General features: G+C 37.8%; 1 protein-coding gene across 2 annotated transcripts in view; it reads right to left on the bottom strand.

Annotated features, from left to right (window-relative positions):
* The window catches only part of LOC105032792 (probable methionine--tRNA ligase), a 39,087-nt gene extending 13,133 nt beyond the window's left edge, over window positions 1–25,954 (bottom strand). Inside the window, exons 1-9 of one of the 2 annotated variants that reach the window (XM_073247633.1) lie at window positions 25,755–25,954; window positions 25,487–25,631; window positions 9,836–9,989; window positions 9,566–9,721; window positions 9,190–9,420; window positions 8,908–9,051; window positions 7,782–7,872; window positions 4,883–4,989; window positions 4,673–4,787 (exon numbers count right to left, since the gene is read on the bottom strand). In XM_073247633.1, the coding sequence (XP_073103734.1) occupies window positions 4,673–4,787; window positions 4,883–4,989; window positions 7,782–7,872; window positions 8,908–9,051; window positions 9,190–9,420; window positions 9,566–9,721; window positions 9,836–9,989; window positions 25,487–25,631; window positions 25,755–25,875 (1,264 nt within the window). In that variant the 5' untranslated portion in view covers window positions 25,876–25,954. The remainder of the gene's footprint in view (window positions 1–4,672; window positions 4,788–4,882; window positions 4,990–7,781; window positions 7,873–8,907; window positions 9,052–9,189; window positions 9,421–9,565; window positions 9,722–9,835; window positions 9,990–25,486; window positions 25,632–25,754) is intronic. The other variant, XM_010907357.4, reaches the window with a different exon arrangement.
* Between the last annotated feature and the right edge of the window lie 550 nt (window positions 25,955–26,504).

Below are 26,504 nucleotides of genomic sequence, written 5' to 3'. Positions count from 1 at the left end.
TTAGTGTAGAATCATTATATATACTAGCTTATAGCCCTATACGATGCATGGAATACAATTTTTCTGTCGGGAGTCTTTCTTTCCCTGTCTCACGTGCATAGCAGGTGAGATTTCAAAAATATTTTTTTCAAAAATCTAAAAAAAATATTTTTTTGATGAAGTAATATCATCCAGTTGATACAATCAACTTTATTCTTTTAATTTTTCAATGCCTTTCATGACATGTAATATATCCAAATATTTCACATGCTTGAACATAAATTATTAAAATCCATCTAAAAAATCCAATCCAAACAAATCATATTAAAATACGACACATGGATTCAAAAGTGCAATAGGCCGATCTCGCATGAATGCTATAGTGGACTTAAAATGGCAATTAGGCTGACTTTTTCGGATATCTAACTCAATCTGAATTCAAATAGGATCCGTTTAGCAATATATGATAGAGTTTTGGATGGATTTGAAATTTGAAATTAACATCCATTCGGATTTAGGGCAGATTTGAGATTTGCCCCTCGGATGTGTGTGTGTGTGTATAATTTTTTAAAAATATATAAATAATTGGAGAAGGAGAGGATTTGAGTCCAAATTTGGATGGCCAACCACTATTTTATCTATTTTTAAGTTAATTAAGAATATCTTCATCCCTTTCAGACTCTTATATAGAAGTACCCAACTCAAAACCCAAGCCACCGTCTAAGCTTTCTTGTTTGAGCGCTCCAAGAGTCCCATCTGACTGAAACTCCTAAATATCCAACTCAAAACCCAAGCCACCATCTAAGCTTTCCTATTCGAGCACTCCAAGCCTCCCATCCGATTGAAACTCCTAAATACCCAACTCAAAACCCAAGCCACCATCTAAGCCTCTCTGCCCGAGCGCTCCAAGCCTCCCATTCGATTGAAACTTCTTAATACCTAACTCAAAACCCAAGCCACTGTCTAAGCTTCCCTGTTCGAGTGCTCCAAGCCTCCCATCTGACTGAAACTCCTTAATACCCAACTCAAAACCCAAGCCACCGTCTAAGCTTTCCCTATTCGAGCGCTCCAAGCCTCCCATCCTAGAGACTAAAACCGCTCCAAGCCTCCCACCCGATTGGAACTCTTAAGGACGGGAAGGTGTGTTCTTTTCATTGGAACTCGAGGATGGGAAGGCATGTTTTTTTTTTCTTTTTCCCCATATATGTAGCGAACATAGGTGAAGACACGTGGCGGACGGAGGCATCTGCGTTGAGATGCCTTCATTTTAATATATATACATAGATGATGATCACAAGCATTCCAGTGTTGGTTTATGTCAATCGTGCCATGCCAGGCTGGTCTTGACACTAGGCATTCATGTGTCAAGTTATGTTGTGATACACAAAAACTCAACACCCACCAGCCCATCTCACTGCATATAACTCTTATTGATTCACCACAGATCAATATAGCTTAGTACCTCCTGGTAGCAACACACAAAAGAAAAAATATTTTTTGAGCATACCACTCACCTTTCAGGCCCCATGTGCCACCACTGGGCCTGCACAATCCCCATCATGCACTTGAATCCTTAAATTATGGATTCCAACCCAATCAGATCTAATAAAATCTGAACTTGATCAATTTATTGGATCTAGATCCAGATACTGCTTCAAGCTGGACCAAATCCATCTGTTTACGCCCCCAACCACCCTTCCTAAACAGACACACATGCTTGCCCTCTTGCAAAGAAGTGCGAGCAATGAAGACTTTAGACAAGATGGTAAGTTTCAAATTCATCACCTTCCTAACAATTAATGTCACAAACCAGATAATATATTACACCGTGTACAAATAGGCTTCATGATCAATATTTAGTACGTTAATTTTGGACCATATTTCTGTCATCTTAGGCTTAAATAAGTGAAGTGCTTAATATTCTCTCAAGTAATGTCCAACCAAAACAGGTCAAACCAGAAAAGCATCAGTTTACCATTAAGTGCATACAATGTAAAAAAGTTATCAACATGATGGAAAATGTTCTGGTTATAGTACCACATAGTCAAATGATATAATTCCAAAAGTAACAAAGCAAAAATTGTCGGACAAAAGAAGTATTGCTATAAATAGGTCATTAAGTTATTGCATTATTATAAAAATATGACCAAAGAAAATGGTGTAAAGAATTCACTAACTCATATTCTTTAGCCACAAAGATTTACTGCCAACTACATCTTTATTTCAGCCTCTAATAAGCTGTCCTCCAGTGATTGCAAAAGTGGCTTCAAGCATCTTCTGTAAGGCTTTTAAATACTTCTAAAAGATTATTAATAAAAATGTTAAAGGACTCTGATGCATGGAAAATTTACCCAGTCAAACTTGGCAATCTAACCTTGCTAGTGGTTGATAGGACCTACATATCACCTAGAAGCTAGAACAATATACATGATAAGTTTTAGAGAGTGACAATCAAATCCAAGCATGTCTGCATTGCATAAAGAATATAGCTTTTATGGTATAAAAAAACACAATATAATAATTATAAGCTTCAGCTGACACACAATGATCATGAGAAAAAAGTAATTTCTAGGAGAAGCTAAAAACATTAAGCTTTATGCTTATGTTTATGCTTATGTGGAGTTACAACTCACACTTGTCAGATGGCTTTGCACATGTCAAAGCAAATACTCATACTCTGTATTTTCAACAATGGCATAAGTGGATTCAGTACCTTGAATTTCAGTAAAACCAATTAGATTTAAACCCAGACCTAACCCAATATCTAAAGTTGGCTTCTAGGAGAGGCCAAAAAGACTTACTTTTAAGCCTATGTTTATTGGAAGCAAGATTTGCTAAACCGATACCGCCAGCTGTATCAGCCAGCCGGCGGTATGGTTTCGTACAGTTTCGTACTATGCGAATCGATACGGTTTCGCACCATGCGAATCGATAAAGGAAACGAGAGCCGAATCAGGAGAAAGAGAGAAATAGAGAAAAATAGAAAGACAGAGGGAGGAAGAAAGAAAAGGAGGGAGGGAAAGGAGGGGGCGGGGCCACTGGATGGCATCTGGTTGGCCGTCGTGACCGCCCGACGGCACAGTCCGCACGAGCAGCACCGCGGGAGTGAAACAGGGGCATCGGCCCCCGTTTCACGGATTTTTTTAAAAAACCCGTGAACAAGTGAAGTTGGCAACCACTTAACGACTTCATTAGTTTTTTTTTAAAAAAAAAATCGTGAGGTCTGCAACTGGGTTGCCAACTTCATGTCTTTAAATCAAAAAAAAAAAAAATCCTATGGGCCCTGTTTTGTTTCGAAGGAGGCAGACCAACGGAGCCGCAGAGGCCTTCCTCCTGCTCGACCGCCCTCAGACCCGTTGGCGTGGGCTCGCCGGCCACCGAGGGCCTCGTGATGAAGGTGACGTCCATCCAATAGGTGGTCCCCCCCTCGAGCACGCTCTCCCTCTCTCTCTCTTTCTCGTTCTCTGAAAAGTCCTATTAAGCGATATGGGGCTCAGAAGCCCTTCGACAGCCGCAGCGGGCCACCACCAGCCTCCGACAGCTCCTGTCTCCCTCTTTCTCACTTTTCCTCTCTTTCCCTTCCGGTACCGCCGGTGTACCGAATTTACTGGCCGAACCCCGGTACAATACAGGGTGTACCGGCCGGTTCGGCACGGTACGAAAAACCCTGACTAGAAGCAACTGGTTATACCTATTAGCAATCACTAGTTTGCCCATGTCAAAGCAAACTCTTATTCTCTGAATTTACACCTATTGTGAGTGAGTTAAACGACCTGAATTCAAACAGGAACCTATTAAATTTGTAAGCTCAAAACAAACCCCTATACTTAGATCCCTGCAACAGGTGTATGGTTGAAGGTGACATGATGGATTTCAAGCAATCCCACCACCCAGGAAGAACAAGCAGTATTTTATGACAGAAGCTTAAGGTAAAACTTCACACATGAAGCATATGCATCAGTGTCATCCTCTTGCAGACCCCTTTCATTTCTTTCAGAAGGAATAGTAGTGAAGTGGTAAGACTTAAAGCATTCCAATATAACAGAAGACAGATTTCAGGTCTTCCAAGACCAAATCTTGGCTCACCTCACAAAACATTAGGCTATGCAACAATAATTTTAGAATTTAGATGCAGCCAAAAGTAAGTTAGTTCTCATTCACAATAAATCAAGTAGTTATGAAAGGTTTTAGAATAATCAGAAATTAGCCAGCCGGACTAGTCAACTTTATTGTTTCATATGATGTTTCTGACCATAACAAACTCAATCTTGTATTACTGCAAACAATAGCAATACAGATTGCAATTTAACCGCAAAAGTTTACCCATTGAAATAAATGAGACCATCATTAGGTCATATAATGTGCTTAGACAAGCATCAGGTCATGCTGCTGACAAACAAACAAGAAAGGGTGTTGTGCATAGTGTCTCCAGGCATGTTATGAATGTACAATTTTGCATAGTGTAAGGCAGACAAATACCTGTAAGCACACTGGAAAATCAGAACATGCATCAGGATTTAATATCATTTTTATGAAAATTTTTAACAGATTGATGTTCGAACAAAATGGTGATATAGTATGTCGGCCTAGAATAAAGTTTAAAGAAACACCAAAAAATGGACCAAGATGCTTCTATAACGAAATTTTAGGTACATTGTACTCAAATGTCCTAAGAGACTATAGGCTAACCAACCTGGAGGTTTGGCAATGAAACTCAATACACGATTAATAAAATTGCCCAGATTATTTAGCAATTCGCTGTTTAGCTTAGCCTGCAAGTCTGCCCACATAAATAAAGTATCTGATGCCTGAAACACAAAAATTAGGGAATAGGAATTAGGTCTCAAGTACAGAGACAATGGGAAAAATGAACAACTCTGAATAACTGTAAGACTGAACCCACCTCAGGCCTATTAGTTAGCAAGTAGTATCTCCATACTTCCGCAGGAATCTTCGTATCCTTTGCATCATTACCAAAAACTCCAGTTCCTTTGCTTTTGGAAAACTTTCCTGCAAGACCAATGAAAGAACATGTATGCAGATGAAAATCTCATATGCCACATATCCAGCTGTCACAATACTGACATATCAAGGTCATTCAAAATGCATAAAAAGTTGTAGCATTGTGTTGCAGCTCTCATCCTTGGCAAAGAAAAAAAGCAGGCATCATTTTAAGAAAAATTATAATGAGAGCCTAAAATAACAAGGATAACCAAATTACAATGTACAGATATGAAAAGAAATATGGAACCTCAGTGCGCAACCTGGACTGGAGATAATTTAGACAAAATTCATGAATGTTGACAGTATACATCACATGGTTGTCCTAAGATACGATAAATAAAAGAACTAAAATGTTTTAGGGAATTGAGTAAACTACAACAATGGAGCATTTCTCATTCATAAATCCAAATTTATCCATTTCATAGTTATCAACATCACCAGGCTTGGGATCAGCCATGACAGTGTTTATCATATCACAATACAAAGTTGGGAAAAGATTGGAATTGGATGGTTATGGTTGTGGTATTTATCATTCATTATACGAACCTGGACAATTATACATCAAGATGAACTTGTGAGGAACTGCGTATGCTTGCGGCATGCATGTGTGACCATGATAAAGAATCTCCTTGATTAACAAGGGCAATTTTCAAAGTATCGACAAGGTTTTGTGTGCAATCTGGTGCCTGAATCCAGGTTTTCGAGGCAGAAGACTACATTGTAGTGTGTGTGTGTGTGTGTGGTCAACATGGATGATGATTTTAGATCAGCAAGTCCTCAGCCTACAAATCTAATGCATTGTTGATGACCTTTATTGCAACAGCCTTTTATTTAAAAGATAATATACCTTTCACAGTATTAGATGGCAGAATATTCAGCTGTTTTTAGGAGTCCTTTATTGATTTCCAGTGGGTCTTCTGGTACAACTGAGGACAGTATAAGAAGGACTGCCTCTAATTATCCTAGAATTAGCAAAACGTAAGACAAAGCCCAGCCCTTGAGCATCAGAAAGGCGAAAAGGACGAGAATTTTGTGAATACAGACCACTTTAGTCCCCTATTTGCAGACTTGAGCCACTATTTTCCTTCTGTTTTAGCAAGAATAACCAAATTTCAAAACTTGCAAACACTTTTGCCCCTTGTTCCATGAAAATAATCTAGCCATTGAAAATTTAAAGTATGTGCACTCAGCACCCAATAAATATGTGCATTAGGTTACAAGAAATGTGCTTGTTCACTACAGAAAATCTGCATTCACTATTAAAAGAAAATATGAACTCAACTCCACTTAAGTACAACTTGAGTGCATCTACCAGGGCCAGGAGCAAAAGCATTCTAAAATTTCAAAACTGGGCCGCTCCTGCAAAAATCTATGAGTGATCCAAATATACAGAAAGAAAAATAAATTAAGCCACCTTTTGCAAAATTCATATCAATTGATTGAAATCACCTCAAGAGGTTTGATCATGCAAACTGCTGGTTTGAATAAGTTTGACAAAAAAGGAATTATAATTCTGCAATTTATGAAGTTATAGATCGTAGAAAAAGGATAGACAACTATTTTTTTTCCTGAGAAGTGGGATAACTGTAAGACTAAGTTATCAGAAATAAAGTTTAATACCACAAGTTTGAAGATATATATGAAATTTGGTCCATGGAAGAAAGATTAAAGAAGTCATTTTGACTTTTGGTCACCGAGAAGGATATACTTGAAAAGCAACATGACTAAGAAAAAGATATAAATACAACTTTTACCATAAGATTGCTAAAGGAAGGATATGGACTTACATGACTTGTACAGATTTGATTGGGATGATGGAGGACCAAGGACCTTTATGATGATCATAATGAGGTAGCGTTTTTCTCAAGGACTTGCTTTTAAGAACACAAAGATTTGGAGGAAAAAGAATGAAAATTTATTTTTTTAAAGATTTGTTCTGAGAATTTAAATGATACTGAGCCGGACCTCAGGAAAGAGAAAGTCGGGTAGTACTTTCAGTTGACTAGAAGGGAGAACTTCAACTTAAAGTTTCCAATTCCCTTATAAGTTATATCAACATTGTCAAGAACAATATTGGGATTATTAATATGTTGAGACTCCTAATGATGGATTCCTCACTTCATTTAATACAAGAAGAGCAAGGAGAGTAGAAGGATCAAGGCAAACTACTACTGCATATTCACTGTACAAGATTGTCCAGAGAGTCTAAATCCCTTCACGCTGAGTGCACATTAAGCAACTAGTTATCCATCACAGCAGAGTGCATTTCAAAATTTTACACGGATTTTTAATTGAGTACTGGTTCATTCAAGCTATATAAGGGCCAGATCCAAGGGTATTCTGCACCTTGGACTTGGAAATCACCTTGAGAATGTCAGTTGAGGTGGAATGATTGCTATCAACAACCGGAAGTAAAGTTGTTCAGCTTTATTTCGTAGTTTAGTGGATGTGGATGAACTATCAAGTGTTCATTGAACAGAAAAGGGAATTGTCAGAAGGGAGTTGGGAATTAGTAAGTTGGTTAGTAGATATTGAAGTATCAGGCATTCGATTAGCGGAGAAGGGAATTTTCAGAAGATGGTCAGGAATGTATATATTGGTTAGGAGACATTTAGGCTCCTACACGCCTATGGTGGTGAGGAACCAACCAAAAATTCTTCTTTTCTTTGGTAAGGAAGCACATATTGATCCCAAGAGAAAGAATAGGCTTTGCAACATTCCATAGCATAGTTAAGAATATGTTTCCCTTGTTCTAGAACAACTATAATTAACCCAAAGCAAATAGTTACTTAAAATACCTGATTCATAATTTAAATATTCTGTGACACTTATAGTCTTCATCATCGTCCACCTTTCACTAGTTCCAAGAAGTGTAGAAGGAAACATAACCTAGAATTGACAGTTCAAGATTCAGTAAAAAGAAATAAATAGTGACACTCATGAAATATAAATTACTAGCTAGAGTTAATTATTGATATGTGTCCATTATTTTGGAAAGCACATATATTACCCAAAAAAAAAAGCTACAGATAGAACATAATGACATTTTTTGGTAAAAAGAACATAACATTTACTCATCATCATTGAGATTAACTTAAATCAAGTCACATGCCACTTTTGGTGTTTAGTCATGAAAGTGCAAGTTTATACAGAATAAGTCACATAGTTTCAGTTAATAGTGCAACAAAAAGAAGAATTGATCCAGTACCAAATTAGGACCATGATGGGGAGTGATTCTGTATGTGTTATATATATTATCATTAATTATAATTTGAAAGTTAAAAAAACATTTGAATTTAATCCCTTATGATCTGCCTCAGGAATAGAGCAAGCTTGCTAAATAAACTATTTAGATGTTTAAGAGGTAGTGCAGAATAGATATTAGATAAGAAATTTAATATTCATAATGGTTGAAGAAAATTTGACAAAAAGTGAGGGTGTACCATAGAAACAATAAGAGGTTGTTAATGAAAGAAAGATGCACCATGTTACACTACATGTATCGACCTTTTTGTGTGCACATGGAAGAATTCAATACACACATGCACTATTAATACATGAGTTTATGAGATCCAGTTGACGGAATACTGGGCCCTTAGATCAATCGGGTAGGGCACTCCTACAATATGCAATTTTAGGAATGATAGTTCTAGCAATTTGAATTATTAAAAAAACTGTTCTAGTAATTTGAATTATTAAAAAAAATATGAAACTGTATCCAATTAGACGGACATTCTTAAACCATAATCTAGTATCTGAAGGAGAGACACGATTTCAAATATTGCAGGTAAAGTGAATATCCAATAAGCAATATGGTGAACTGTCAAAAATGTCTTTCTTTAAGTCCACTACAAGAATGTGAAATGCAATTATCGATCACAAGAAAAAGAATGAAAAGAGTGAAAACCTAAAAACTATTCTTACTGTGTGAAATGGCACATTATCCTTGCCCATGAACTGATACAACTCCACATTTTCAGGATTCTTCCACCACTTCTCCCAGTCCATGGTGTAGCATGCCGTAATTGAGATATATCCAATCGGGGCATCAAACCAGACATAGAATACCTAGAGACAATATCACCATCAATCATTGATCATTCATACTTCAACACAAAAATTGACTCTAGTATTATTCTAGCATAATTTCTTAATGAATCAGCTGAATATCTACGTCCCTGATAGAAACATCTTATTTTGTCTCACCTTATCTTTATACTTCTCATGTGGAACAGGAACGCCCCATTTAAGATCCCTTGTGATACAGCGAGGTTTCAATCCCTCCTTCAGCCATGCATGTGTTGCTTGGATAGCATTTTGGCTCCAAGATCCAGCTACTGACATATTGTTGATATACTCTTCTAGTTTATCCCTTAGCAAAGGGAGCTCTAAAAACAAGTGGTCTGTATCACGAATGCGTGGAGTAGCTCGACATACCTATAAGGATAACCTTGGTTAAGGAATGGTGTAGATATTTTTGAACAAAAATTAACACTTTTAAGATGAAAAATCTAGTAAGAGATACCAATTTTAAGAGTCCAAGGAAAGAAATGCGATAAAAATATTGACAGATGAAACTTACCTTGCACTTGGGATCTTTCAGTTCAGTTGGATTTAACAATTTCCCACATTTTTCACACTGGTCTCCTCGTGCAGACTCATAATTACAATCCAATGTAGGACACGTCCCCTCCACAAGGCGATCAGCTAAGAAGCGTTTGCATGTATCACAGTAAAGCTACATTTTAATCAAAGCTAGAGGGAATCAGTACCTACAAAACAAGAAAAAAGACAGATGCAGGCAATGTATGAATGGAAACAATTTATGCTCATGCGGAAGCTATCACCATACTTGCTGCATGGTGTTTTCAGAAAGCCAGTTATTCTCCATCAATTTGTGAAATATTGATTGGCATACTTCAGTCTGCTGTGGTGTGGATGTGCGTCCAAACTCATCGAAGCTTATGTCGAACCATTTATAAATGTCCCTGTGAATTGCATGGTATCTGCATAGGCAGGAACAACATTTTCAAGGGTAGCAAAACCGCAAGATTAGTCTTAAATAAACATAGTGAACTTTCTTTTATGTTTCATTTTCTCTTCCTTCTTTTCATTTCATAAGCAAAATCTAACAGTTTTTTTTTTATTAAATGCAACTGAAAATTGAGGAAACAGTATAACATATTTCAACAATACAAGTTCATGGCATTAAGTATATACATATACTGATATACATGAACTTTGTTCAGCAAAAAATAATGAAAAATATTACATTTTTATAAGCCAACAACCAAATGGCATGATGGTTGGCATCCCACCCCACTTTGGCGGTGGTTCAAGTTTCATGCTATTGTTCTGCAAGATTCAAAGAAGGGTAATTTACTTGAACACAAAGATGGCATAGCATGTGAGCTAATTGTGCGAGCACAAGCATGGTGTTGCAGGTTGCGGATGCAGATCAAGCATGCATAATGGCGAGCAGAGAGGTAAATTTTAATGAGGCATAATTGTGCATATTGGGCAAGTCCAGCAGGCTAAACATGGAGGCTTCATGTGTAAACTCAGCCCCCTGTTTTAAATGAAAATCTGCATGGTAAATTGCATAAATATCATATATGCTTTCCCATATAGGACAACTAAAGAATGAATACAACATAAGCATTACAATAGTGAATAAACATTTCCACTAGAGATCAAAAACCCTACATGTCTGCAGTAAGAAACATGGAAACCAGGTATGATTTTAATTAGTCCTTATTGTTATCCTTTGCTACTGAGTGAACAGTGAACATAGACTAACAAGCATGGTATGAAAGTCAGTTGATAGCTATCATATCTTCCAAAACTGAGCAGTTACTAATAAGAAACCATGTAAATTGTCAAACAATTCTAAACTGATCTTATGTATCTTTTGACTCTTTTGTTAACATTTGACCTATTGTGGCGTGTATCATCAGTAGAAAAATTTTGATTATACAGAGGAAATGTAACACTTGGGAAAAAGGCCAAGCTATACAAAGTAAGCATGCTAATTAGTATCATACTTATATTATTATCAGTTTCAGAAGCAGTACTGGATACAATATAAATAGCATGAAACCAGTGGAACATTAGTATGATGCTTGATATACAAATGCATATTTGGTAATGATACTTCACACATGTTTCAGGGTTGACATGCCATTAACAATTTATGGTGATAGCGTCATATTAGTACCATGTCACATTATACTACTATTTTGTACAAGTTCCTTTCTCTTGATAAGAGTTCCTTCATATTTCTGGACAAGTATACAACAATCAAGATGAAAATCAGAACATCAAGCACATCTTTAAACGTTAAAGTAACTAGGCAAGCAGAACTTGTAATTAATTTCATTTAAAGGCTTTCAATATGTTTGGCACATTAGATTGATATCATAAGAACCAAAAACAACTATCAATTTAGTAAACTTGCACTATAACATTGTATGGTACATGCTATATGTTAAGTTCCAATAAAACCTTATCAAAAATTAAAATAAAATCGGAAGCAGAAACCACAATTCTGCACAATGTTTGATAAAGGTCAATGTAGTTGAGGCCTGCAGTTAAAATATAGATGATTCTTCAAAGGGCAATAGCAGCAGAAAGCAACAGGCCAGGCTTTGTTAATGTTGTCAGTTGATTTGTTTAGACCAGTTCAAGTGGCAAGTTCAAGGTGCATATAAATTGGGTTGGACCGGAATAAAGGTCGTCTTGGGGCTTTAGGTTGTCTTGCAAGAGAACAGCCCAAGCTCAGCCAACATGCAGCCTAAGCTTCAACCATATTCTAATTAGTTATGCTCGAGTTGGTGTTTCCCCAATTTTCTGGCCAAAAGTAGAGATGCCAAGCAGTTGACAATGCAAGAAGACTTCCATGGCATGCCCATTGGTCCGGAATTTGAAAAGGATAAAATTGGATTTGACTACCTTGAAACTTCAAGGACTTCAAAGATCATGGAAGGCTACCTACTACTATAAATCTACTGTAAAAGAAACTAATGCAAAGTAAAGTAGTGAAGATAATATAAAACAGGTTTCACTGTTCTAAAAAGGGTCCTCTTCCATGGTTACAACCTGATAATTACAAGCACTTTCAACTAGTAAGATGGATGCCACTACTTGGCTTTGAACACTTGTCTTCGCTGTTGTGTACCACATGGGCCACTATTGCCAAAATAGCAGTGCTTCCTTTCTTCTCACATCATGGATGGTGGAAAAATGGGAATCATTACCCCTTTTGGACACTTATCTTTGCTATAGTATGCCACATGGGCCACTACTGCCACACTTGGTAGGTAGTGTTATCCTCTTTTCACATCATGGATGGTAGAGGGATAGTACCATTATTCATTTTGGACACTTAACCTTTCTACTATGTGCCAAATAAACCATCATTCCCACTCATGGTATGTACCATGACCACTTCTATACATAGTGGCAATAGTTGACTAGCCACCATCCTAATACTTTGATCCATAAAGGCCTCATCCTAGGTCGATAACTCTCGCCATCTAGATACACATCCCTGCTACTTGGCATGCACTCTTAATGCCTACACCTAGGCTGATAGGCATATTGGCTTGCACCCTTGGTGAATCATTCTGCACTGTTAGCATATCAACTTGCACTCTTAGCATATATCGGCCTGCACCTAGGCCGATAAGTGTATCAACTGGCACCTTTAGCATATCAACCTGCACCATGGTCTGCTAAACCAGACCGAACTACCCGATTCACCTCGTACCAAGCCAAACCGATGCGGGGCCAAATCAATTCAGCCCTATCTTTCGAAACCACCATCAAATCCTCGATATCGAGCCGTACCTCCCAACACCGTATCGAACTGAAGCATACCAATATGTACCAAGATTAAAAATTTGAAAAAAAATAATTTTACTCGATTTGTTGAACCGGACCGAACCACCAAATTCACCATGTACCGAGCCTAATCGACCACCGACTGATACGGATCCCAATACCAATTTCGCAGATCTTGACCTGCACTTTTAGCGTATCAGCCTACACCTAGGCTGATAGACATATCAGCCTGCATCCTTAGCATACAAGCTTGTACTCTTGGCGTATCAACCTACATTCTTGGCATTTCGGCCTATTTTTCTGATACTTGGTCTAAGATTGGTATTCTTCTAATAGTATTCAACCAAGTATCTATGCCTTTCATCCTGTTGTCTAAGTACTTCAATCTACTGACTGAGCATAACTTAGCCTATTATCTATGTATTTCGGCCTACTGGCTGAGTAATTTAGCCTACTAATTATGTTCTTAGTTTGTACCTTGATATTTGATTGATGGTGGACATCCTTCCAAAACCACTAATTCGGTCTACAAAAAATATCTCTTCTGAAGATCTAATATTACCCGATTTATGCTAGATGGTCTTTTGAGGCCTGTTATTGATGGGTCATCGTATCATAACCATTGGTACGAATGTGGTGCAAACAGCTGGCAAAACTAATAACTTAGGCGAAACAAGCCTATTTTCAGCTTAGAAATAATCCAATCACTGATTGCTAAAATACTTTTTTATATCTATTTATTTTAAAAAAAATAGCATGAGTTCTATTAATTTTATATTTTTGGAATGCAAGTTTAATCGAACTTCCTCCTTGTTATGCTACAACCTAACAAATGCATTGATTATTTTTTTCACCACCATGGGTACCTCATTCATAAGTGGGCCAAGCAAAACCAGGTTGTAAGGCTCAGCATCTACCAGCAAAAGCATTTTCTTTTTTCAAGCTCAGCCTGATCCAATTATTTCTTAGCCGAAATTGTCTTAAACATGAGTTGGGTAAGGTAAAACTCATAGCCTAGCCCAGAAGAATGCACAACCCTACTAGCATATCATACATGACCTGAGTTGTGCATAAATATGGATTGCAGTACTCTGGAACTAAGATGTCTAGATTCATTTTCAAAGAAGACAGTTTGGGTGGACTAAGCAAGTTTCAACCAGATATTGGTGTTCCTTCACATGGCAATGGTTTCAAGTGCTGGTCTACCCAGTGTTACCTGGACACAGGGTTAGGGGTTTTTGCCATGTCCCATGGGGACATGACACAACACCGGGATATGCTGTGATATGCTGGGGACACACTCCTAGGCTTCCATCCCTCCCCAAAATCCTAACCAATGGTCTCCCAAATTAAATGAAAGAGCATCTGCACCCAATCTTGCTGTGACAGAAGCGATGAAGGATTTCTTATATATATATATTTTAAAAAAAAGAAAAAAAATAAAAGAAGAGAGATAAGGACATGGTTCTCATCTCTTTAAGACCCGATTAACCTACAAAAGAAAGGAATGATGAAAAAGGAAAGAAAGAAGAAGAGAAAGAATAGGCAAGGATGGAGCAGTGCACCTTCTTTACCAACCTTTTTCATTACCTCAAAGCAGTGAGAACTTCCTTTCTTCCCTAGTCTCCTCTTTTTGACTTTACCCATCCATTTCTTCTCAGCCTGAGAGGCGATGACAGGATAGGGGAATAGCAGCTGAACCAGGTCTCATACCTTGCAAAGGGTTTAAACTTTTTTCCTGAGTGATGTCAAACTAACAGGAGGCCCAAAGAAATGCCTTGAAGCAAGTGTTTTAAGATCCCATCATGCCCAACACATGGCATTTTGTACGACTGAACTGTATAATTCTCTTCCATTTTCATTTTTGATAAGGTACCAAAACCTTTCTAAAGGATTGAGGTAGAATGGGATATTATTAAACCAAAATACCTATTAACCTACAAGCTCAATTAGTAAATCAATTTTTAGTTATTTTTATTTATTTATTTATATTTATTTATTAGCCATGTTCGCATATCCCCCTTTTTTTTTCAGAATTGCCATGTCTGATTCTTCAGGACACCTGGACACTTGACACTCATGTGTCATGTACTATGCAAATAGCTACCTGAGTTCTTTGTTTCACTATGCAATTTGATAACGTGAACTCCATAAAACTTTTGTTTGGTATCATCAAGCTAGTTTCCTCATGTTTCAGATTTCTATTTCAAACAATTTACCTGGTTTATTCATCATTCAATGAATTTGGATTATTTAATACTCCGCCCCCTCGATCATCCACCAAATTAAAATCTCTATGACTCTATCATTGATCCATTGTGTTGTTTCTATTTGACTTTGTGAGCTTAGGACATTAGGCTTCTTTCATTTCCTGTTATGATTTTTCCAATAGCATTGTTACATAACTACAGAGATCTTTTGAACCTAAATGCTATATTTAATAATAGTAGTTATTTTAAAACCATATGATTTCCAACAAACTTTAAGGTCTTATCAACAATCTGTGTTTTTTTAGAAAAAAGAAGAACAATCTTTATTAGTCAAATCTGCATGAAGCTTGATAAAACTTATCGAACTTGATACTCCCTGTGAAGAACTTCCATGTCCGATAAAACTGAAGGTTCTAATCACAAAGTATGGACTAAAAGTACCCAAAATGTGGTTTGTGAAAAGAGTTTGGATGTTGACCAGGGATAATGGTGCGGACACCAGAGCCATCAAAAATCGGCAACATGATTTAAGTTCGATTTGGATCGAAGAAGCCTCATTAAATTGATTCTACTTCAGTTATTTATTTTCAGTCAATAAATTTTAATGCATTTGGCTTTGGGTCCATGGGGCCATACTTGGATTTGTCCACGTCACCTTTGGAGCCACCACTCTCCACATGCCAAGAGAAGAAATATGCATGCCAGCATGTGCCGTGCTCATGCCAAGTTGTGTCAAGCATCAAGCACCCACATGGAGTTCCATTTCTTCCTTAGAATTCCTTAAGAGTTCTTGGCTACTTATTTTGTTGAAGGCTGATTTCTTTCCTATGGTAGATTATAATGCTTTACTTTTTTGTGGAGGGTTGATTTCTTCCTTGTAAAGATAAGAGATTCCTAAACAAACAGGACCCTTAGAGTCCTATATAAATCCTTGTATCTTTCATGAAAAAAGACAATGAATGATTTTACAAACTCCACAAATACTTGTGTCAATCGCTCCGAGAGGGAGAGGGTGTGAGACCCAAAATCGCCCCACAAAGGGAGGGTGTGAGGCACACTTTTTATCCTATTCCTTCTACTTAAGATTCAGTGTTCCTACGACTTTGATCGACTCCACCATCTACCCACGCAAGCCTATTCCGTCAAGAGAAGATCTGTCTCCTCCAGAATTTTTATCTGTCGTGCTGAGAGAAGGAGTGATTTCTTATTCTACAGATCATATGCTGTCAAGGACCTTCGTTCCTTAACAGTTGATCTTTGATTATTTTTTTTTTTTAATCCGATGTTGGTAAAGACCTAGTTCTTTATCGATGGATCTGTTTGGTTAAAAGATTAAGAGCCCTAATCAGAATAGTTTCTTAACTACCACGATCCGGATTCTTATCATCTTCTTGGATTTTCTCACGGGTTTAATGTTTTATTTTCTCTCGTTCCATTCTTATTTCTTTTTTTGCATTTACTCGTGAGCATGTTTAATTTCTGCTATCTATTTATGAAATTTTCTATTGCTAATTGTTTACTGATCTCTCGAATGACATTCGTCTGTATCATTTAGATTGATCTCGCTTTAGTCTCGTATCAATCAATCATGCCTCCTGAGCAGAGTATAGGCAACTATACTGTCTGTCCTGGGAATAATGAGCCCCTGGCCGGACGTGATTTGTTGTTGATGAACAGAAGAGAGCTTGATTATTAGGATTGATTTTCTTTTTAAGATTGTCCCGCATCAATTTGGTATCAGAGCATCATCTTGATCGAACTGGTTATGGTGCAGGCGTGCCCCTATAGGTCGATCAAGTTCTAGATCCGAGAGAGTACCTGGATTGGGAATCAGGTATGGACCACTATTTTGGATGGTACGAAATGTCTGAAGCAAGAAGAGTTAGGTTTGCTAGGATGAAATTGGTGAGGCAAGCCCGACTTTATTGGGAAAGTGTTGAGCGTCTTCTCAATCAGAGAAGACAAGATCCGATAGAAACCTGGAATGAGATGAAAGAAAAACTCAGAGAGAAGTACCTCCCCACCTCTTACCAACAAAGACTTTTAGATCAATGGCAGAGGCTTACTCAAGGGAATAGATCAGTCACCGAGTATATCACGAGATTTGATGAATACCTCATGAGATGTGGAGTAGCCGAAGATAGAGTTGTTACCTTATCTAGATTTAGAGCTGGATTACGAGAGGATATTCAGCGTGAGCTCTTTCTGCAAGAGGTAACCACGTTGGAACAAGCTTATCAACTTGCCTTAGATTTTGAAAGATTTTCTAGATATTCGACTCCCCGTCGTCCTGAACCCAACCGAGTAACCCCTTCTGGATCGAGACCTAATATTAATCAAACTCCTAGTAACAGACCTCCACTTACAAATCCTATTGGGAGAAAAGAAGATAAAGGAAAAGGAGCTATAGGAGAGTTATCAAAAGGAAGTAGTTCTCGATCTCATTGCTTCAAGTGCCATGGTTACAGTCACTTTGCTGCACAATGCCCCAACCGATCATTATTCGTAAAAGAATTAGAAGGAGAAACTCTAGAAAATATTGAGGAGGAAGTTTATGAAGTTGATCCAGATTTAGCCGAGCAATTTGAGAGTACTGAGGACATCCTAGGTTATGCCACACCTGAGTCAAACCTTAGGCTTGGAGTCGTTAGGTATGTCCTAGCCCAAACTAAGGAAAGTGAAGACTGGCGTAAGACCTCTATTTTCCATACCTTCATAAAATTTGGCGATAAAATTTGTAAGGTGATCATTGATAGCGGTAGCTGTATCAACGCCATCTCCACCGACACGGTTAAGCGATTAGGATTAACTCCTGTAGATCATCCTAGTCCATACCGTGTGTCTTGGATTGATTCATCCTCTATTCCCATCAAATTTAGATGCCGTGTGCCCATCCAGCTTCATTCCTATCAGGATCATGTGTGGTGCGATGTCTTACCCATGGAAGTCGGAAGTATCATATTAGGTCGGCCTTGGCTATTCGACAATGATGTTACGATTTATGGCCGTACCAACTCCTGCAGCTTTACTCATCAGAGTAAGAAGATCACGATTAATCCTTCCCCACCTAAGGCTACTAATAGAAAGATAGGCGATGGACCAAAAGAAAATCTTAAGAAGAAAAGCCTCAATCTGATAGGTGCTAAAGAATTAGAGACGATCATGAGTGAAGGATCACCAGTTTGGATGCTTGTTGCTAGAGAAGTTCGTGAGGATTCTAAGGTGGATTATCCTAAGGAAGTAGCTAGCCTTCTTACTGAGTTTCATGATGTCTTTCCTGAGGATCTTCCAGATTACTTACCGCCTATGAGAAACATTCAACATGCCATTGATTTAGTTCCTGAATCTACCCTACCCAACTTGCCCCACTATAGGTTGAACCCTAATGAGCATGCCGAGCTACAAAAACAAGTTGGAGAGCTGATAAAAAAAGGATTTGTGAGGGAGAGTTTGAGTCCTTGCACAGTTCCTGCACTACTGACTCCAAAGAAGGATGGTACATGGAGGATGTGCATAGATAGCCGTGCCATTAATAAGATCACCATTAAGTACCGCTTTCCCATCCCTAGGTTAGATGACATGTTAGATATGATGGCCGGATCCACTATCTTTTCTAAGATCGATCTTAAGAGTGGTTACCATCAAGTAAGGATTAGACCGGGAGATGAGTGGAAAACTGCTTTCAAGACAAAAAATGGTTTATATGAGTGGATGGTGATGCCATTTGGATTATCTAATGCCTCTAGTACCTTCATGAGGTTGATGACCCAAGTACTACGACCATTTATAGGAGTATTTGTAGTCGTATATTTTGATGACATTTTGATCTATAGTCGAACTAGGGAAGACCATTTAGATCACCTCCAAAGAGTGTGTCAAGTTCTTAAAGCAGAAAGCTTGTATGCTAATCCTAAGAAGTGTGCTTTTATGACAGACCATATCATCTTTTTAGGTTTTGTTGTTACCCCCAATGGTGTATTTGCTGATCCTGAAAAGATTAGAGCAATAGTTGAGTGGTCGGTGCCCAAGAGTGTGCATGACGTGCGGAGTTTTCATGGATTAGCAACCTTTTATCGTAGGTTCATAAAAGGGTTTAGCACCATAGTCGCTCCCATCACTGACTGCATTAGAAAGGAAAATTTCGAATGGACTAGGACAGCCAATAGAGCCTTTCTAGACATTAAGGACAAGATGACTCATGCCCCAATCTTACGTTTTCCTGATTTTTCTAAGGTTTTTGAAGTAGCGTGCGATGCGTCTGGAGTTGGGATTGGTGGTGTCCTTAGTCAAGAAGGTCATCCGGTAGCATACTTTAGCGAGAAACTTAACGATTCTAAACTCAAGTATTCTACCTATGATAAGGAGTTTTATGCGGTAATTCAAGCTTTAAGATATTGGAGGCATTACCTACTACCGCAAGAATTTGTTTTGTACTCTGATCATGAGGCCCTTAGATTCCTGAATTCTCAAAAGAAATTGAATCATAGACACGGTAGGTGGGTTGAGTTTTTGCAAGCCTATACTTTTGTTTTGAAACACCGTGCAGGTGTAGAGAATCGTGCTGCTGATGCCCTGAGTCGTCGTCATACTTTGCTGTCCACCGTTAGTATAGAAGTTGTTGGTTTTGATAAGATTAAAGAAAATTATGAGAAGTGTCCAGATTTTGGTGACATACTTACCGCTTTATGTAAGGGGCCATCTAGAGAACGTAGTGAATATACCCTTCAGGATGGTTACCTATTTAGAGAAACTAGGCTGTGTATCCCCCGTACATCTTTAAGAGATTTTTTAGTTTGGGAATTACATGCTGGAGGATTAGCTGGACACTTTGGTAGGAATAAAACTATAGAGTTGGTAGAAGCCCAGTTCTTTTGGCCAAGCTTGAAAAGAGATGTCGCCCGAATTGTTGCCCAATGTAGAACATGTGCCATGGCCAAGCAGAGAAAACAAAACACCGGCTTATATACACCCTTACCTATACCAGACTGTCCTTGGCAAGATATTAGTATGGATTTTGTTTTGGGATTACCTAGGACAGCTAGGAAGCATGATTCTATTCTAGTGGTTGTAGATAGATTTTCAAAAATGGCCCATTTCTTGCCCTGTTGCCAAACGTCTGATGCGTCGAAAGTTGCAAGGATATACTTTGATAAAATTGTTAGACTACATGGATTGCCTAAAACCATTGTTTCTGATAGGGATGTAAGATTTATGAGCTACATTTGGAAAACCCTATGGCATCTTTTAGGCACAAAACTAAAATTTTTTTCTGCCTATCATCTGCAAACAGACGGTCAGACCGAAGTGGTTAATAGAAGTCTTGAAAATCTTTTGCGTTGCTTGATTGGGGAACATATGGGTAACTGAGATCTTTTACTGCCCCGAGCCGAATTTGCATATAATAGCTCTGTTAATAGGTCCATTGGCATGAGTCCTTTTGAAGTAGTTCATGGATATCAACCTAGAAAATCAATAGACCTCATCCCACTACCCATGCATGCTAGGATTTTCGAATCTGCAGAGTCATTTGCACAGCATGTCAAGAGTCTGCATAAAGAGATCAGTAAAAAAATTAGTATGAGTAATAAAATTTATAAACAGAATGCAGATTCTCATCGACGTGTTCAAGAGTTTGCAGAGGGAGACTATGTGATGGTTCGATTAAAGCCTGAACGATTTCCCCCCGGAACCGTGAAGAAATTACATGCCCGAGGAGCAGGTCCGTTTAAGATCATAAAGAAAATCGGATCAAATGCGTATGTTGTGGACCTACCTTCTGATTTTGGAATTAGCTCTACTTTTAACATTACAGATCTTGTCGCCTATAAAAAACCAACTCGGATACCTAGTGAGTCATTTGAACCTGAACCAACCTTTGAGAGCGAACCTATCCCTGAGTGTCCACCAGCCAAAATGTCAGCAAAACACGATCAGATTGAGAGAATTTTGGATAAGCAGATCCTTTTCACCCGGAGTCGAGGCTATCAGCGGTATCTGGTCAGATGGCGAGGTCAACCGGAATCTGAAGATACCTGGATCACTCGAGAAGAGCTGCAACGCATTGATCCCGATCTACTTGAGCATCACCAGAGCGGAATCGATCCACACTCGACAGGGTCGAGTTTTTCCCACCCCGGGAGAATTGGTGCGGACACCAGAGCCATCAAAAATCAGCAACATGATTTAAGTTCGATTTGGATCGAAGAAGCCTCATTAAATTGATTCTACTTCAGTTATTTATTTTCAGTCAATAAATTTTAATGTATTTGGCTTTGGGTCCATGGGGCCATACTTGGATTTGTCCATGTCACCTTTGGAGCCACCACTCTCCACATGCCAAGAGAAGAAATATGCATGCCAGCATGTGCCGTGCTCATGTCAAGTTGTGTCAAGCATCAAGCACCCACATGGAGTTCCATTTCTTCCTTAGAATTCCTTAAGAGTTCTTGGCTACTTACTTATTTTGTTGAAGGCTGATTTCTTTCCTATGGTAGATTATAATGTTTTACTTTTTTTGTGGAGGATTGATTTCTTCCTTGTAAAGATAAGAGATTCCTAAACAAACAGGACCCTTAGAGTCCTATATAAATCCTTGTATCTTTCATGAAAAAAGACAATGAATGATTTTACAAACTCCACAAATACTTGTGTCAATCGCTCCGAGAGGGAGAGGGTGTGAGACCCAAAATCGCCCCACAAGGGGAGGGTGTGAGGCCCACTTTCTATCCTATTCCTTCTACTTAAGATTCAGTGTTCCTACGACTTTGATCGACTCCACCATCTACCCACGCAAGCCTATTCCGTCAAGAGAAGATCTGTCTCCTCCAGAATTTTTATCTGTCGTGCTGAGAGGAGTGATTTCTTATTCTACAGATCATATGCTGTCAAGGACCTTCGTTCCTTAACAGTTGATCTTTGATTTTTTTTTTTTTTTAATCCGATGTTGGTAAAGACCTAGTTCTTTATCGATGGATCTGTTTGGTTAAAAGATTAAGAGCCCTAATCAGAGTAGTTTCTTAACTACCACGATCTGGATTCTTATCATCTTCTTGGATTTTCTCACGGGTTTAATGTTTTATTTTCTCTCGTTCCATTCTTATTTCTTTTTTTGCATTTACTCGTGAGCATGTTTAATTTCTGCTATCTGTTTATGAAATTTTCTATTGCTAATTATTTACTGATCTCTCGAATGGCATTCGTCTGTATCATTTAGATTGATCTCGCTTTAGTGTCGTATCAATCAATCACGCCTCCTGAGCAGAGTATAGGCAACTATAATGTCTGTCCTGGGAATAATGAGCCCCTGACCGGACGTGATTTGTTGTTGATGAACAGAAGAGAGCTTGATTATTAGGATTGATTTTCTTTTTAGGATTGTCCCGCATCAGATAACAAATGTTGTTTGGATGTTACTGGAGGATAATTGGGGAAAAGGTGCGTATTCATGAAATTGGACAAGTATGTCCTTCCAATCTCTAATATTCAATATCATAACATTTTATAATATGACAATATGATTATAATGTTATACAACATATTATATAGTATAATATTATATATAATACAATACATAATATCACAAAATGGTATAATATATATCAATCATAAAATGATACAATATGAATTATATTATATAATGATATAATATATTTCTGATATATACAATAGTATATTCAATAGAATATGGTATAATATTATAATAACTATTAAATTTAAATATTATATCATAAAGTACTTTCATAGATAATATAACTTAACGGTTAACATAATATAATATATTATAGTTCAGCATATAATGTAACATATAAGATAATGTCATGATAGCATATATTATATATTATTTAGGTAATATCATTAGGACAATATTATGATATCAACATTAATAGTATTTTATATAGCAAAGGGCTAAATCAGTCATTTCTCCTCATAATGGCATGGATAAGAAAGAGAGAGAGAGAGTTTAAACCAAGTTAACCAAGTTTAAACTTGTATCATGGTTCCTTTGATATAAGTTAAACTTGGTTAATACGGGATAGCAAAGGCATTGATCGAACTGTCAGATATAACTTATTCTGACCCCAAAATCTAGCATTTGGCAAGATTTATCAGATAAACTGGGGATAAACACCCTTTATCCCAGTTCTAAGCAATGCCTAAGGGTCCAATTGCGTGAAATTGTGATCCTAAAAGATTATTCCAGTTTAGGTACTTGGCCCATTGAAAGAAGAAATTCACTACAAGTATAAAAATATTAAATGTGCAGAAATAATTAAAAATGAGTTATGATCATAATAAGCTAAGCATAATGATGAATACAAGCATGATCAACTTTAACTTTTGACTCCATACAATAGATTTAACACCACCACAACACATATCCAGCTTGCTTCATGAAATTTTTAGCAAAAGGCAATCTCTAAATATGGAAAGCTAACATCCAAGCGAATGAGTTACTCCTACACAACAGAAATTCCAAAATAGACCTATAATATGACCCATTTAGCTTCTTCATCCTTCTTTTATGTGACCCAAAAATCACAAAAATGGATAGGACCCACTTAGCTTCTTCATCCTTCTTTTATGTAACCCAAAAATCACAAAAATGGATAGGACCCACATGAAAAGTGCACTAAGGCACCCCCAAGGCACAAGGCCCATCTCTAGCACTTTAGCTCCCACCAGGTGCCGCCCCCTTAACAAGCTGCCCAAAGGCACTCCATGCTTGTTTCTTCTACATGAACCCTAACACATATCAAGGCACACCTCTAGTGCCAAACCCACTAAAAGAAAAAGTCCAACGTTATTGAGCAAGTAATGCTAACGAATTAAGAAGCAAAGAAAAACATGACTTGTACACCAAGAATAGAGGGTGAAAGACTATGTAGAAGCACTGGATTAGGGTTTCAACTATGCACTTGTTCACTATTAAATCCTCCACTTCTTTGTCCTCCTAATTCCTACTTCTTGCTTGATAAATTGCAGTTTCAACTCATAGATTCTTCATAGGTTAGTCCTCTTCTTCCTCCTCCTTATAGGAGTACAAGAAATTGTGACCATAATTTCTCTTGTTGGGTGAAACATGAATTTTATCATTTTTCATATTTCCAACTTACTCTGCTAAGACATGAACGTTGCACCTAGGCTCCAAGAAATCTTGGCATCTCAATGTCCCTCGAGCCTTTAATATTTTTGGACAAGACTACTACTGAGACATACGGCTGGACATGAATGCCATAGGTTAGTCCTCTTCTTCCTCCTCCTTATATGAGTATAAGAAATTGTGACCACTATTTCTCTTGTTGGGTGAAACATGAATTTTATCATTTTTCATATTTCCAACTTACTGTGCTAAGACACAGACGTTGCACCTAGGCTCCAAGAAATCTTGGCATCTCAATGTCCCTTGAGCCTTTAATATTTTTGGACAAGACTACTACTGAGACATACGGCTGGACATGAATGCCATGGTAATTCTAGATTTTAAGTCTTACGCTGAAATAATAAAATTTTGATATAAGCTCTCAACTATAGAGCTAACTAGTTATGCCTAGGCAAATCTGCTTTAGGTATATTATAATCAAAATTTATAATTTACATTGTCAAAATTGTACCTAAGAAGATCTATCCTGGATTCCTTTTCATGCCATATAAAGCTCACAAGGATGCTTGTCTTGTAGCAATCAATGCTCTTGTACACTGCCTTTGCTAGTGTTTGAGCACCTCTTGTTATGTCTGTAACAGAATCATCATGTCACGACTTTACATCTAACCTGCCATAGAGCAATTAGATGACAAATCCTTAATCTAATTAACTAAAAAGCTTCCTAAGGTATAAGGGAGACGAGACTAAACAAATGCCAATTACAGAAACAAGGCTACTTAGATATAATTTTGACTCTTGTCAGCAACAAAGAGCATTATTCCTCATTACCCTTATGCATCACATGGTTACCACAAATCATCATGCCAAGCAGACATTTTGGACCAAGCTTGTTTTGAGAAGCTTTACGAACACCATGTCTGAACTCATGTATCTAAAACAACTCCCTCTAGCTCCTATAGTGAAACTCCTACCTTGACCCCCCACCATTGAAATACCGATTGCATTAGCTGGACCTTTGCCAAGTTGAACAAAATCAAGTCATGCACTTTCCATATCAACTTTGCATATTTCTGCTATGACCAGCTCTTTAGTCAAAGCAAGGTGGACGCAATTTCTAGAATGCAACTTAAGACTCATTCGCAGGTACATGCACATAAGTTAAAAGAAAAGGTTATATTTTCTTTCTGACTCAAAATTCAGATAGCATTTAAAATCTAAAATCTAGAACATGTTCAAATACAACAGACCATTATAAACAGAATAGATTTACAGCTCTACATTATAAGTTTCAGTATAAGGTATAAAGCAATATAACTAAATTCATAGTTGAATGTTGGTAGGCACTAACTTATCGCATATCTCTTTCGGTGAGCAATTCTCCTCCATAGCCTTGGTCTCTGTGGCCGTCCCATACTCATCTGTCCCACAAATATAAATAGCATTGTAGCCTCGAAGCCGGCAGTAACGAGCAAACACATCAGCGCTCAGAACAGCTGCAACGAATCAAAACGATCTCATCTTTCCAATGATAGCAACAAAAATTCAAGAAAAAAACAAACATTGATTGAAAAAAAAGGGAAAAAGCTAAAAAATAGAGAAATATGGGGAGAACTTGCAGCCTATGATGTTGCCAAGGTGGGGGACGTTGTTGACATAGGGGAGAGCACTGGTGATGAGGATGTTCCGGCGGCCCGGGACTGGAAGCTTTGGGGCGTTCTTGGCTGGAGGATTTGCCATCGCGAAGTTGCCAAAGAGGTGGAGGTGGTGGTGGTGGAGGACAGTGATGAAAGCAAAAGAGGTAGGGCAACTGAAACCCTAAAAACTTATACCAACGAGCAGGCCGGGTTCCAGCCAAGCGGAGAGATGAATCGAACAGACCACCTGATTAGACTGGTTCAGGTAACCCAATTTAACTTGAACCAGACCGATATGTACTTTCATTTTTTTTTTTTGTAAAAATATTTATATATTTATAGTCATATCTATCTGATCTGCTTTGTACCTCCTTCAATCTAATATATTTTTTTATATTTTGTTTTTCTCTTATAAAATGACGAACGGCATCGCGATTATATTCTTACAATGTACATTTCAAACACATCAAAAGACAATGTCTCCTGTGGAAGTCAGAAGGTAGCATGTTACTCAAAACCCTATCATGTCCCTAATAGCTATATATTGATATAAGGCTTGATGATAAAATTTCTACTATCTTCATGCTAACTTTATAAGTTAGCAACTCTTTCATTCTATAATTTTTATGTATCTAAATGCCTTAGAGCAAATCTTATAGAGTGATTTATAAGTAGACCTACTCTTTGAAGATAATTGTAGATAATAATTATCATAATAATGTCCAAGAACTA

The sequence above is a fragment of the Elaeis guineensis genome, chromosome 13 (genome assembly GCF_000442705.2).
Source record: "Elaeis guineensis isolate ETL-2024a chromosome 13, EG11, whole genome shotgun sequence".
Taxonomy (NCBI): Eukaryota; Viridiplantae; Streptophyta; class Magnoliopsida; order Arecales; family Arecaceae; genus Elaeis; species Elaeis guineensis.
The sequence above is the reverse complement of the archived record's forward strand: the minus strand, read 5'-3'. Positions and strand labels throughout refer to the sequence as shown.